The sequence below is a fragment of the Panthera leo genome, chromosome B1, assembly GCF_018350215.1.
Source record: "Panthera leo isolate Ple1 chromosome B1, P.leo_Ple1_pat1.1, whole genome shotgun sequence".
In the NCBI taxonomy this organism is placed as follows: Eukaryota; Metazoa; Chordata; class Mammalia; order Carnivora; family Felidae; genus Panthera; species Panthera leo.
This window is the reverse complement of record NC_056682.1, coordinates 121,883,155-121,897,683: the sequence shown is the minus strand read 5'-3', so window position 1 is coordinate 121,897,683 and position 14,529 is coordinate 121,883,155. Positions and strand designations below refer to the sequence as shown.

General features: G+C 36.5%; 1 protein-coding gene across 1 annotated transcript in view; it reads left to right on the top strand.

Moving 5' to 3' along the window:
* The first annotated feature begins 211 nt into the window (after nt 1–211).
* The window catches only part of LOC122218018 (microsomal triglyceride transfer protein), a 41,140-nt gene continuing 26,822 nt past the window's right edge, over nt 212–14,529 (top strand). Inside the window, exons 1-7 of the mRNA XM_042935833.1 lie at nt 212–477; nt 1,785–1,928; nt 7,909–8,016; nt 9,219–9,335; nt 9,664–9,803; nt 11,549–11,699; nt 13,841–13,998. Coding sequence (XP_042791767.1) covers nt 238–477; nt 1,785–1,928; nt 7,909–8,016; nt 9,219–9,335; nt 9,664–9,803; nt 11,549–11,699; nt 13,841–13,998 — 1,058 coding nt within the window. The 5' untranslated portion in view covers nt 212–237. The remainder of the gene's footprint in view (nt 478–1,784; nt 1,929–7,908; nt 8,017–9,218; nt 9,336–9,663; nt 9,804–11,548; nt 11,700–13,840; nt 13,999–14,529) is intronic.

Below are 14,529 nucleotides of genomic sequence, written 5' to 3'. Positions count from 1 at the left end.
TTCAACCAGAGCGATATTTAGATTATCTGATTATTGATAAAGGATACAAATTAATGTCTGTTCTGAAATGGAAGTTTATTGGTTTGTTAGTTGTTCTTTCTGTTGTTGTTCAAGTCAGTGATTTCAGCAAATGGAGAATAGAACCATCTTTCATTTAGCAAATATTACTAAGGTCCCACTAGGCAGCACTATGCTGGACAAAGAATGCATTGATGGCAAGATAGCACACTCCATGGCATGACAAGTACCTTACAACTGAGACTTGACTTGTGTCACAATCTTTATGCAGGTCACACAACCGGTCTCTCATTAAATAATGACCGTCTGTACAAACTCACATATTCCACTGAAGTTCTTCTTGATCGGGGCAAAGGAAAACTCCAAGACAGTGTAGGCTACCGAATTTCATCTAATGTGGACGTCGTCTTACTGTGGAGGAATCCTGATGGCGATGATGACCAACTGATCCAAATCACAGTAGGTATTTTCTACCAGGGATGCAAAGATTAGATGTCAGCAAAGTCTTTGAGAAATGTTATCATTTGAGAGCAATTGTTTTGTGCTCTTGGTTATATATCCCTTTACTTTGTTATCTATCACTAAAATAAATAGATCTACAGTTTTGGAGTTTTTGCCAATAAAAAGTAATCTGGTCTTTCTAAGTTGTTGAAGCAAGCAAAAGAAGGCATATGCTAGTGAGTAACTATGGTATGATGTCCAGGTCTATATTTCTCACTAAATAGGCACATTAAACTATAACCCAGTTGAAAAGTTCTAGGAGTGAGGGGTCTAGAATCCATGTCATGTGAAAAACAATTAAGACTACTTTCACTGAAGGAGGAGATAATATTGGAACCTCTCAATTTTCCTGAGTGCCTCCATATAACAGAAGTACCAATGAGGAAGTGAACCCATTCTGTGTTCTTCCTGAGGAAAGAGCCAGGTGCTCTCCTGCATGGCCATATTTGGTCAATTATGACAGTTTAGATTTATGTGTTGAGAAAGGAGGTCAAATCATATGGTCTCTGGGACCTCTTTCAGTTTTAATATATGATGATTCCATATTTGCTTTCAAAGGCCTAAAGGCAATAGATTTCTCTAGTAAAGTCTGTTATTCTTCTATGTGTTGGTGTGAAGCAGGTACACGGGACCAAGATTTGTTCCATTATAACTGATAAGTAGTTGTTGATAAACTTTATAATGAGGTGTCATTGCAATACATGTATCAAGTGATCTTTGCTTCTTTGGATGTCTCTAATAGCTGTTGTGACTTCCAGGTTGGCTCAAAACTTCATCATCCACCTCTCTAAACCATTTCTCAATAGAACAGTAAACTATTCTGCAGAAAACATTATGTACCTCCTTGTTCAGTAATCAGACTGTTCATCTTTAATTTTGTATATACAAGTGAAATACAATGGGATAGGATTCCTTTCCAAAAAATGGTAAAGAAAGTGAGGAGACCAGGCAGACAGCAATAGTCAAAATGAATAAGGAGAGTGACAGTGACAAAAAAGAGCTACCTTTCAGTCATGATTATTACAAACCTGAATTCACAGATTTATTAAAGTATCAGTATTTTTACCTAATTCAAAAACCTAATTTTCATGTGACTTCTCCATTATTTTAAAGTTAATGGCTAAGTCCTATGAATCATGAATTGAAAAGCAACAGAATAAGTTATGGCCAACCCTGTTTATTGCTTTAGCATTTTATTTTCTAAAAGATTATGATGGAAATAGAGATAGCAAGTTTTTCTAACATGTTTCTTTCCATGCTTCCAGATGAAAGACGTAAATGTTGAAAATGTGAATCAGCAGAGAGGAGAGAAGAGCATTTTCAAAGGAAAAAATCCACCCAAAATCATAAGAAAGGAAAACTTGGAAGCTTTACAAAGACCTGTGCTCCTTCATCTAATCCATGGAAAGGTAAAAATGATTTTGGGGGTCCCACATCTTTTTTCTCCTACTTCAAATTTGTCCTTCCTTCTGTAGTTATTACATTGAAATGATCATGATATCACTACTTTTATAGTAAATGGAATTTTTTCAAGAACTAATAAGTAGAGGTTGCAAACTAAATGCTTCAGAAGTCAATCAAGGCGTTGAATTCACTTATATTTTCTAGCCATTTGTTTCTTATTTTTATGAAAATCTTTACAATAGAATCAAGTATTTGTTTATTAAGAGGCACTATTAAAAGGTATATTCCTTATTAGGAAGGATTAGAAAAATATTGTAACACATTAGGTCATCACAGATGATTGTGTACATCGTTCAGGAAAGCAGACAAATTGTGAGAATGGAATGATCTAGCTTCATTCGATAAATGATATTAACTCATGAGACTATCAGTATCTGGCTAATGCACAAAATTGAAGCTTTTGAAAGGGCATGTCATTCCTAAGGTAGATTTGGTGTTTTAAAAAAGTACTTAGAGGTTATTTAAAAACGATGACTTTGAAAAGTATTTTTTTATATATTAAAGAATGAATACTATAACATCCATTTGTAAATTTGCTCAGAAAATTCTGTAAGTGTGCATTACTTATGGTTTGATTGTGATTTATTACAATGGTCTTAATATGTTTGTAACTGAGAAGAAACTGTGATCAGTGAAATACTAGGCATGACATATGTGGGTTTATGAAAAGTAGAGATATTATATTGACGTACATAAAAATGTATCTGTAAAGATGTACACTCAGTTTTAGTTACCAAAGTAGAAAAACAGAGGGACCATTATAGTTAAAACTCTACACATCTGCAAAATATCTCTAGATTCAAAAATTTTAAAGGTGAAAACAAATACTTTAAAATAATATAAATTTCAGACATGTGATATATTGCTAATCATGATCTGCATTTTTATATAAAGCAGTTAAAGGAATTCTTATGTTGTCACCTCTCCTACAACCAAATGTGAATCCCCATCTCAAGGATGCTTCTCTTCTCCACTTGTCAAAATACTTGCCATGGCCCAGGCATTGCTCACAGGCCCCTTCTTTTATAAAGTTCATATCTTTCCAGTCAACTGGAAGTAATCACCTCTCTTTAGAACCCTCTTAGCACTTTGTAACTCACTCATGGCCCTTATCACTGTCCTTTTGGTCATTTGTGTCCATTATTAGATTTTGGGTTTTGGTAGAGAAAATTCCCATTCCTCTTTGTATTCTAGCCCCTCATGCTCCCCTTCATGCCCTTCCACTCCCTTCCTCTGCAAAACACCCAGAACCATGCCTTGTACTGACTGACCTGGTATTCTAAGAGACTTTCCCAACATTCTCCCAAACCCCATACTCCTTTAGGCTTATTTCTATTCAAGTGTTTATCATAGATGTTTAAGTCCTCTCTTTGTCTGCAGTCAGCATTCAGAGTAAGCTCATAGGCAGCAATTGTGTCTTTCACTCTGTATTTTCAGTGTCCTGCTCATAGTGGGGTCTCAATGAGTGTAAATTAAAGGAATGAACACATATAGTTATATGGGGCTAAAATGAGTTGAACTTTGAGAAAGTCTTGGGCTGTTGTTTGCTGAATATTAGCTAAATCATATTGAGCACTTAATGTGCACCAGAGGCCGAAGGCATTACATTAGTGATCTCTTTTATCCTCATGACAGCTCTGGGAAGCAGGTGCTGCTTTATCGTCCTCTTGTAATAGATGAGGAAACCAAAGTTAAGAGCAGTAAAGAAATTTGCCTAGGGTCACACAACTGGCAAGTGGTGGAGCTGGGATTCAAACAGGTCTAATCTCAGAGGCTAGGCTGGAAGCCTCCACATTATACTGTTTTCTAATTGTAAAGTATTTGGGGAAGTACCACCTCTTTGGTTGACTTGCAATATTCCTACTTTATCCTTCAGTATATCTATTAACTCATTTGATTTTCATATGGCACAACAACATGAAATACTATTTTCTTCCTCTCTGACCTTCTAATGTGGAAAGACACTTGAGCCCATAAAATATAAGTTGCATTTATAATCTTAATGACAACCTGCCATTTTATAGCCCCTTGGGTAGCAGTTGAGTACAAAGTCTTTTGTTACACACACAAAAGAACTCAGTGCCCTCACTGTTCAAAGGCTGGGATGGAGCTGCCACATCATTATTTCAATGACTCCAACCTACCAATTCTACAGGAGCTGTGATTGTGATGGTTTACGATAGCCTCAGGTTAAAGTGCACTGTGGTATCTATCAATGATATGATAAAGTACCTGTTGGGGGAAAAAAAATGACCCTGGAGACTAAGAAGCCATGTGGAGTTTTCAGCCACATCACTGTCAGAGAGATCATTATTTAAATGATCACCTCAGCCTACCATGAGAGGAATTAGGGAAGCAAGGGCTGAGCTCCTGATTGGCAGTTTTATTGAAAAATATTTTCCACTCCAGGCTCAAATTAAGTTTTACTCCCTGAAATTTCTGTGATTTCAGGGATGCTCAACAGCATGTATTTTTTGTCCTTCCAGAGCCCCCTGTTTTAAGCTCCCATATTTACATGGTAAAGGAGAGCCCATTAAAACACTCAGATGCATATTTATTGCACATCATCCTTTTTCCATGCCCACTCATCTTCCCTATATAAGTGTTTGGGCATGACTCTGGTTTTGTCTACAGATCATAAGTGAAGTTGGACATATGACAGTTTTCTGGTTACGTTGATTAACACTGACAAGCAAAAGATGCCTGAAGTTACAGCATGGATCCTTTTTTGGCCTGAAATGCTAATCCAATTAACTGGATAATTACCAGATTTCCATTTCTGGTTTTTTCTGTCAGTGTTGATTAAATGAACCTCATGGCTGCCGAGTTGGCCCTTTATTTTGTGTTGTTTCTGGGCATTGATTTGTTCTCTGAATCTGGCAGTATGGCTCCTTCACACACACTGAACCTCCGAAAGAAATATGACACCTTGAAAACCTTCAATTCCTCAAGTATATCTTCACTTGTCTGTTTTCCATTGTGTCATTCCCTAGCTATACTCTCTGTTAGATATATATCAAAGATATATTTAAAGACATAAATCAGCTAAATAGACTAAACAAAATGATAGTCTGTTTGCTAGGATTCTTTTTGTTTATTTTTGCTGTTTGGCCAGTTAATGGAATTTTGCTTTCTCTTATTATTCAAGAATACATACATTAAGGGGATGGATGGAAGCTTTTTTTTTTTCCCTAAGGAAAAAATACAGTGAATCTCGACAGATTCCACGGTGAAATTAGCCCTCAAAATTTAGCAGGAGACTTTCTATTCTATTCTAGAATAGAATCCTTTTCTCCTTTTCTGCAACTCACCTATCTTCTCCTATGTTTGGTTTCCTTGAGTTAAAGACTTAGTTTGTAACTAGGTGGTGTCACTGTTGCTCTCCGGAAGCTATGGGGACTGTGAGTTTAGATAAGAGTCCTGTGCTTGCAGATGTTCAGAGCTCATTTCAGAACTGGATGAAGTAAATCAGCTTTATGGCATGAATATAATAAAACTTACTTGGTTCCTGTTGTGAAATAATGAATTTAAGATTATTGCTGTGACAGCCACACGGATTGAACTGCAAAGTTCTGACTTACTGTTTTGTCAATTATTGAGAGCCTGCTCAATTCTAATAGTTGACATTTAGCTAATATGGATACCAGAGCTGTTTTCACTTTGGCTCACAATGGTCTGCACTTAACAGAATTTAGGCCTCAAAGATAGCTGTCATACAAGTGAGGAAAAACAGATGTGTCCACTTTTCTAATTTTAGGGAAATGATAGAAATTAATGGAAAACTGAAAAATAATCTCTTTTTGTTTTCTGGCTTATTTTGTTCAGCCTATTAGGGAAAAAAAGTTGTGAACACCATTTTCTTAGAGACCTGGTGGTCGAGATCAAAACTTGATCTGTACACATGGGCCATTGATAGATGAGTACTTAATCTTTTGTGTAGTTCAAAGATTAAATTGGAGAACTAGGTTTCCTGAAATTTTAGGTGAAACTTTATAAATAGTTCAGGTACATTTTATAGCATGGAAGGAAAGTGAGGATACTAATGATAATCATACAAGTATTTTTACCACTTAATGAATCCTTTTTGCTTTCTAAAGTACTAAAGCCTTGCCAAAAAGTCACAGACCATAGACATATGTGTATTGCCACTAAATGAGTCCTTCTGACTGTATCTGGGTTCAAGAGACCCACTTATGAACTTTTAAAAGTCATGATATCTAGAGATATACTCCCAAATATTTGAAAAGGAGGTTATGCTGTAATTCCTAAAAGGAAAGAAGACCCAGTTTACAAAATAGAACATCAGAAACTCAGCCTTGGATCTGAGAAATTGCCAGTGATTTGTTTGAGAATATGATACCATGGATTTTCAGACGCTGAGGTCACTATTCCAGTTCCTTTTTAACCTGGACAAATACAATTCCAACATTTATAGGTTCGTTTAGTGTAATGACTAAAATTGATTGCTGGATAAAATACCTAGTAAATTTGTCACTAGGCAGAGTATATGCAGAAAATAAAAATAGAGATTTGAGACACTTGTTTGGCTAATCCAGACAAAATAGTCCCTGCTGAGGTATAAGCGTTTCCATATAGATCGAACTGTGTTCAGATTGGCATTAATTGAATTCATTGCCAAATTACTGAGCATTCTGTTTTACTTGAGAAATCATGGTTGGTTTTAAAGAGAATAGTAAGACATTCAGGATATTTCCAGTAGGAATGCTCGGCTATAATTAGCATAGACCTTGGGAATTTTGACAGGGAAGCTATATCCATCCTCTAGTTCTATCTTTTTAAAAAATTTTTAGAGAGAGTATGCACACATGTGTGCATGCATGCAAGAGCGTCAGCAGGAGAAGGGCAGAGAGAGAGGGAGAGAGAGAATCTTAAGCAGCCTCCACAGTTAGCACAGAACCGGACGTGGGGCTCGAGCTCAACTGTGAGATCATGACCTGACCTGAAATTAAGAGTTGGACACTTAACCGACTGAGTCACCCAGGTGCCCCCAGCCTCTATTTCTCAATTGTGTGATGTGTTTGGAGTTAATACTTGGTGAAAAGTGACACAGGCCTTCCAGGAAATTCCCTTTGTATTTATATTCTTGTTTCTTAAACATGACCTAAATTATCAAAATGGTATGAGACATTGTTATCACCCTTGTGCCTATAAATATCAAGGATAAAACAAAGCTAAGATAAGATGTTTGCTATTTCAGCCAAATCACAGTCACCCCTCATTTCAACCTCTCTTCCTGCCTTCTAAAGGGACTCAAAGCAGCGCCTGCATCAGGCCATGCCATGCTAGCAATCTCAACCTCAAATCCTCCAACCTTCTTTATCTCCTTATACCCAATGCCAACATGGATGCTCTGGAGAGCCAGAGAAAGTCACCCCTGTGGAATTTTGTCCATGGGCATTATGGTCATGTCTAGGCCCTTGTCCAGCCCTTAGAGGCTGTGCTAACTCATGACTGTCAAGTGTAATTGCCATTCTCTTTTAAGCACCAGTCTCTTTGTCATTTTAAACATTGGTTAATTTTTGTTTCAGGCAGAGTTATAGGTAGAGAACATGTTGATGTGTTCAAAGAGAATATTCCTGATTTCTCTTCCTTGGGCAATCCTTCTTGTTTTCATAGAAATCCCAGTCTAAATCCATGCACTCTTTCCTTCCCTATACTATTCCCATCATGTTCAGAGCCTTAATTATCAGTCTCCCCAAATTTCATGTTCTCATGGTCTAGCTTCTTAGACATTTAAATAGCCTCTTTTCACACACAAAAAAGAAATCCCAGCTTTGGAGAAAACAGATCTCTATTTCCCAGATTGATAAGGGTGAAAATCTGAACTTTCATGCCACTTGTTTAACCAAATCTAATAAATGATGCATTTTTGCTTCATTTATGTTTGTCTTTCTTTCTCCCTAGGTCAAAGAGTTCTACTCATATGCAAATGAGCCGGTGGCCATAGAAAATCTCAAAAGAGGCCTGGCTAGCCTATTTCAGATGCAGTTAAGCTCTGGAACCACCAATGAGGTACTTACTAATGTTATTAAGGATCCAGAATATTATTTATCAATAGTTAACAAAATTGCTTATATGGATTTCTATTTGTAGAAATTCAGTAAAAAAGTTACTACTATGGTAATGCTCAGAAAAGGTGAGTAGGGTGGTTAAGTCTCATTTACATGTGAAACAGATTGCTGTTTACCCCAATTTGTACCCAAATACAGGGTAAAGGAAATTAGGATCCATTATACTAAGGGGACATATAGAATGATTGAATGACAGAGATGCAGAAAACCTTGGGGAGCATGTCAGTGGCATCACTGTGCATCACTATCTCATGGGGAGCTTATTTAAGATATAGATTCCCTGGATTCACTGTGAAGATTCTGATTCAAAAGATTAGAGAGGACCTGAGCATCTGTATTATAACAGTTTTCTCAGATAATTTGGATACATTATCTGTTTGGAGAACCAGTGGTCTATACCAACAACCCCCTTCATTTTACAGATGAAGAAACTGACGTTAAAACTAGAGAAGTTAAGTGGTCCTCCCAGTATCATACTTTGAGTCAAAAGCAGAACTGAGTCTAAGTTTCCTGTTCTGAATTCAGCCAACCCACGAATGGGCAAGAAAATCTAATCACAGGGCGGGGCTGAGGGAATATCCATCAGTTTGCTAGAATAAAAGCTGGGTGTGGTGCTGGCAGAGACTTGGAGGGAAGGCTCAGAGAAGCTAAACAGTCTGTACTGGCATACATTTGCCCACACTCAAATTGTTAATGTGACTTATGAGCTGAATTAATCCCACAGGTTTTTAAGGATTTCTAGTTATATTCATCTAATCAAAGAACACATGTACACACACATTTACATCTAGATATGGCATTAAAAGTCAAATCCCCTTCCCACACAATTACCCCTTTTCCAGAGGTTTTGATTATGACCAGGTCATTTGTCCAATTCTCATTAAACTTTAGAGAAATATAGGAAATCCTTTATTATTCCTGGGGCAATAAGAAGGTGCTAGTAAGACTCAGCAAAAGAGGATGGAAAAGAATCCACATGTTATGGGAAGCATTGAGTTCTTCCTGTCTTACCATCTTGTCAGCTTGGACAAAAGGTAGTCCCCCATGGCATCTCAGGAACCCCAATTTTCAGGCTACTTCCCACTGGAATTCAAATGGTTCGTGGGAAAATCCCAAACATTGTATTTTTACTTTTCTTTTTAGGTGGATATTTCTGGGGATTGTAAGGTGACATACCAGGCTCATCAAGACAAAGTGATCAAAATTAAGGCCTTGGATTCATGCAAAATAGAGAGGTCTGGATTTACAACCTCAAATCAGGTATGATTGATATCACTCTCCTTAAGGCATTCAAATAATTACATTTTTAGAGATTAATTTAAAATAGTAGAAGAATAAGGTAACAATATAATTTTGGAATATTTATGATTTTTAGTTTAGGGTATTGTTTCATACAATGTCAAATGAAAAGGTTTGTTTTCATATGTTGTAAGTTTGGGCAGTGAAGGGAAGATATTAAGGGGAAGCTCTTTTGAACATCAAAAGACAGTTTGCTACTTGACTTGATTCAAAGATAAAAAGCTTATTTTTACAACTACAAATATGTATGTATGTATCTATCTATCTATCATCTATCTATCTTATTTAGGTCTTGGGTGTCACTTCAAAAGCCACGTCTGTCACTACCTATAAGATAGAAGACAGCTTTGTTATAGCTGTGCTTGCAGAAGAGACACATGCTTTTCGGATGAATTCTCTACAAACCATTGCAGGCAAAATAATATCAAAGTAAGATAATGCTGGAATATAAATTTTCTTTCCTATTCTTTTATATATTATCATATTTGGTTTTTACATATATATGTTAGACATGTTAAATATATATATGTTTTATGTATATTTAGTGCTTCCTCATTTTGACTGTTAGCTTCTTGAAAACTGTGATTACATCTTGTTCATCTTTATTTTTTCACATCATCTATAATAATGGGATATATTAAATACTTACTGTTTATTTAATAGAATTTCATTTAAAAATTGTATCAATTGTTTATTGAATAGAATTTACTTTTAAAAAAGGCAAACTACTTGATAAGTTCTGGTTTATTTTCTAATTTCTCTGTCAGAAGTTTACAATGATAAGGTTAAAAAGTGGTCACGTTTGCATGTTCTCTCCTTGAGATTTTTTTTGTTACTGTTGTTAAAAAACACATAAAAAATTCCATAGTAAAGTGATATGACAGAATTTTTGTAGTCTTGATTTATAGTACTTACAAATTCAAGTCTGTTATTTCAATTTAAGAAGATTTCTCTGATCAGAAGTTCTCACAGGCTTAAGAACTAAAATTTTCAGATCTAAGAGTATGTGTTCCTTTAAGATTTTAATTTAGAAAAAGATTTTTCTAGCATTAAATGTATTATATCTTATACCATTGCTTGTCAAATGTTTTCTCTGAAATAGCTCCAATATCAGAGATCAGTGGATGCAAAACCTTGGGAGAAGTGCCTCAAACCATAAACGCTCGAAGTATTTTTGAAGTCTCATCTGGATAGAATTTTGCATTTTACTTTGTACCATATTACTTTCATCTATTCTCGTACAAAATAAATATTTTAAATTACGTACCAGGTCTATCAGATTTCCATTGCTTTATAGCAAACCACTCCAAAGTCAGTGGTGTAAGAAGCAACAATCATTTTATCATTCTCTCATAATTCTGAGTCTTGCGTTGGTTCAACTAAGCATGCCTTGTTTGGCATCTATTCTGCGGTTGCAGACAGGCACTGACAAGAGCTGGTTCAAAGGTTGCTCCCTTGCCTATTTGGTACCTGGGCTGGGAAGACAAACTACTGAGGCTCCCCAAGCATTTCTCTTTTATCAATATGTGGCCTCTCAAAATGGTAGCTTTGGGTAGCCAGACTTTGTACATGGCGGCTCAAGTCTCCGAAGGTACAGGCGCTGCTAGCATTCCAGATGAAGGCTGAATTTCCTTTTAAGATTTATCCTTAGAAGTCACACAGTGTCACTTCTACTGTCCCTCTCTTAGTTGGGGAAGTCACAGAGTCCTGCCCAGGCTCAAGGATAGGGATGCAGACTCTACCACTTGACGGGAGAGAGACACGGTTCTGAAAGAACATGTATCAGGCAAAAATATCTGTGAAACCATTTTTAGTAAAAAAGATTTCTTAACTGTCTTAGTTAATAAGTGGTGTGTGGTTGTACTGATGGTATTATTTGCAGAAAGTAGGGCTAAATTCAAAAGAGGTGACATCACATATCTTGTTCAGCATCCAGGCAAGTTTTTTTTCCCTGTATTCTCTTAAATCCAGACTTAAATTTTCAAATCTTTGAATAAAATTTTTGCTCCAAAAAGACTTCATAATTAGCTTGAGGTCTGTTACTGAGATATTGCAGTTTGAAAGATATGGACTTCCATAGTGTGAATAAATTGTTTGCCAAGAGAATGGTAATTAGTAGCTTGTTCACTCAAAGGAAAACTGCTTATGTGGTATTTCTTTTCCTTGTTGTACAGGCAGAAATTGGAGCTGAAGACCACTGAAGCAGGCCCAAGACTGATGTCTGGAAAGCAGGTTGCAGCCATAATTAAAGCAGTTGATTCAGAGTACAAGGCCCTTCCCATTGTGGGACAGGACTTCCAGAGCAAGTGTAAAAGATGCCCTTCTGTAAGTGTGACAACTGCATTGAGTGGTCGGATAGGGGAATACTCAAGGCTTAAAATTCCGTTTTCTTTTTGTTTCCAATGGAAGCTTCAGTTAATTCTTTGAAGAAAGTTCATAAAGAGCTACCAGCCACCACTGAATTATAATGGCACTATCTTAACAATATGCACCTGAAATGATGTGTAATCCAATGATATTTAACAAATAATTATCATCCACTCATCTCAAGTTAAAAATGTATGACTTAAGTAAGGGCAGCTTCTGAATAGTAGTACCTAGAATACCTGGGGGGATAAAGGCCCTAATGAAGTTAGGGGAAAACATATAGTGTCAAGAGCATGGACATTATCTGAATCCTAAAAGTTTTCGCCACTTAATAGCAATAAGTCCTTAGGTGAAATATTGTGCTGAGCTCAGTGTTCTGAGTATTGCTTTGAGAACTAAAAAAGGATGCCAAGCTCTCTTCTAAATTAGGAAACATTTTTCTACCATGCCCCAAACTCCTCTACAATTATAGGCAAAACGAGATCTCACATCTCCCAGGCAAAGGATAGATCATCTTATAACATTTTAAAATCAGCAAAGAGAAATTTCATTTATTACACGAGTCAGTTGTGATGATGGCTACAGATGTGACCTTAGGATCTAGCATTTCCTAATACTTAACCTCTTGTCAGGAGAGCAAACCCTGAGCATGAACAACAGAGCAACATGCTCCATTGGTAGCTACCAGAAGATTCTGTTCCCTTGGGTTTTATTGGTATTCAGAGAAGTAGAATTATCAAGAACGAATACCATAATTTGCTTAAAGTTCAAGACACTATTCCTTGCTAATTTCAAATTTATCAAAATTGAACTAAAGAAAAAACAGAAAAAATAATTCTCAAATTTTGTTTTTCCTTTTACTTGTTTTTCTTCCATATATCATTTAATATTCTACTGTGATTTTCTAATGTGTCATATGGAGGTGGAAATTATATAGGAAAGTGACTAATGAAACCAATCATCTTTTTTAATACTGTGAATTATTAATTTGTCTCCCCCATGGTTATTAAAAAGAATAAGCTGTTTTAGATTTTTGATAATTACTTCTTCATTATCGTAGGAAGCGTTGATGTCTTTGAGCAATTGCTTTTCCAATTTCCATTTACTGTCACCATTGCAACCCTTCAAAGAAAAAAACTCTGAATTCACACTAGTGTTCTTTCTGCCCTCAGAAATGACCCAGTAAATACTTAGCTAAGAATAGCTAGAATTTTGCTTTGGAATATCCTCTTAAGATTAGATAACCAAGAGGAGTTTGAAAAAGAGAAAATATGTGTCTATTGCTTATTAGAAGGACTGAATAATTTAAAAAATCGGTTGCATGCTGATTACCTCAGAATTAGAGAGCTGGAGGTGACTAATGGGATTAAACACATTATACAAGTAGGGGAAAAGTGGCAAACTATGAAAAATCAGTTATTTAGCTTATTTCAAAGCCAGAATATGTCACTAGTTAGAATTATTTACTATTTTTAAAACCATAGTAGAATAACAATAGTAGGAAAATTACTTTTATCTAAATAATACTCTACTTAACATTTTAAGTAATGAGCAGTTCAGACCTCAGTGTAGTTAAACATTGCATTTCATAAAAACAATAAAAGAAAGAGTTAGAATGGGGAGCTCACATTATTACAAATACTGATTTTCAGTGAGTTCCCTGTAAATAATAAACCTGACACAATTATTCAGCAGTTTTGATTTATTCTCCCTCCAACATATCCTGCTGTTAACGAAAATTCTGCATAGTTCTAGTATGGTAGTCAAAGCCCGGCCTCACACAGAATTTCCTTAGGGTAACCATGGAATGACCTTCTAGGCCCAGAAGCCTGATTTCTCTTGAGCTAAAGAGTAATAGACAAAAATGGTGCTCCTGAGAAAGAATCATACACAGGGTCGACAGGCCTCAATATTTGTCTCCGTGAATCCCAGGAATGTGATACTGGCAGGTAGCAATCTGGCATATTGAGGCGATACAAAAAGCTTCTTTTGCTTGTCAGATACAAGGAAAAATTTGTTTCTGGGGAGAACATCCCTTGTCAATGTGGATGTTCAGAATTATGAACGGGGTACGAGCCTGCAGCCATGTTTTCTTGCAGCTCTCGGAGCACTGGCAGTCTACCAGAAAACACCTGCAGCCTGACAACCTCTCTAAAGCTGAGGCTGTCAGAAGCTTCCTGGCCTTCATTCAGCACCTCAGGACTGCGACTAGAGAAGAGATCCTCCAGATCTTAAAGGCTGAAAACAAGGAAGTATTGTAAGTTCCCGAATACTGTGTGGCATTGTCTGTAGAAAAGCATTTCTTGGTTATTAGCTTTAATTAAGCAAGAAAGATTCCTTTTATTTATTTATTTTTATATTTATTTTAATGCTTTTATTTATTTTTGAGATTGAAAGCCTGAATAGGGGAGGGGCAGAGAGAGAGAGAGAGAGAGGGGGACAGAGGATCCAAAGCGGTGGCTCTACCTGACAGCACAGAGGGGCTTGAACTCCCCAACTGCGAGATCATGACCTGAGCTGAAGTTGGCGTTCGACTGAGCTCCCCAGGCGCCACAAAGAAAGACTCCTTTTTAACTAACTGCCCAACCTGCAAATCAATTATTGCGTTGTTTTGCATTTTCATCAAACAGTTATGCTTCAATATGGTAATTTAACAGTTACTTGACCAGAAATGTAGTAACAAGGTTTTAACAGTGACTCAGAATGAACATATTTTGAGTGTTTATGAGTTTAAATCAGGTCTAAATTGGTACATACATAAGGGAGGGGAGGGCTTCATCTTGATATG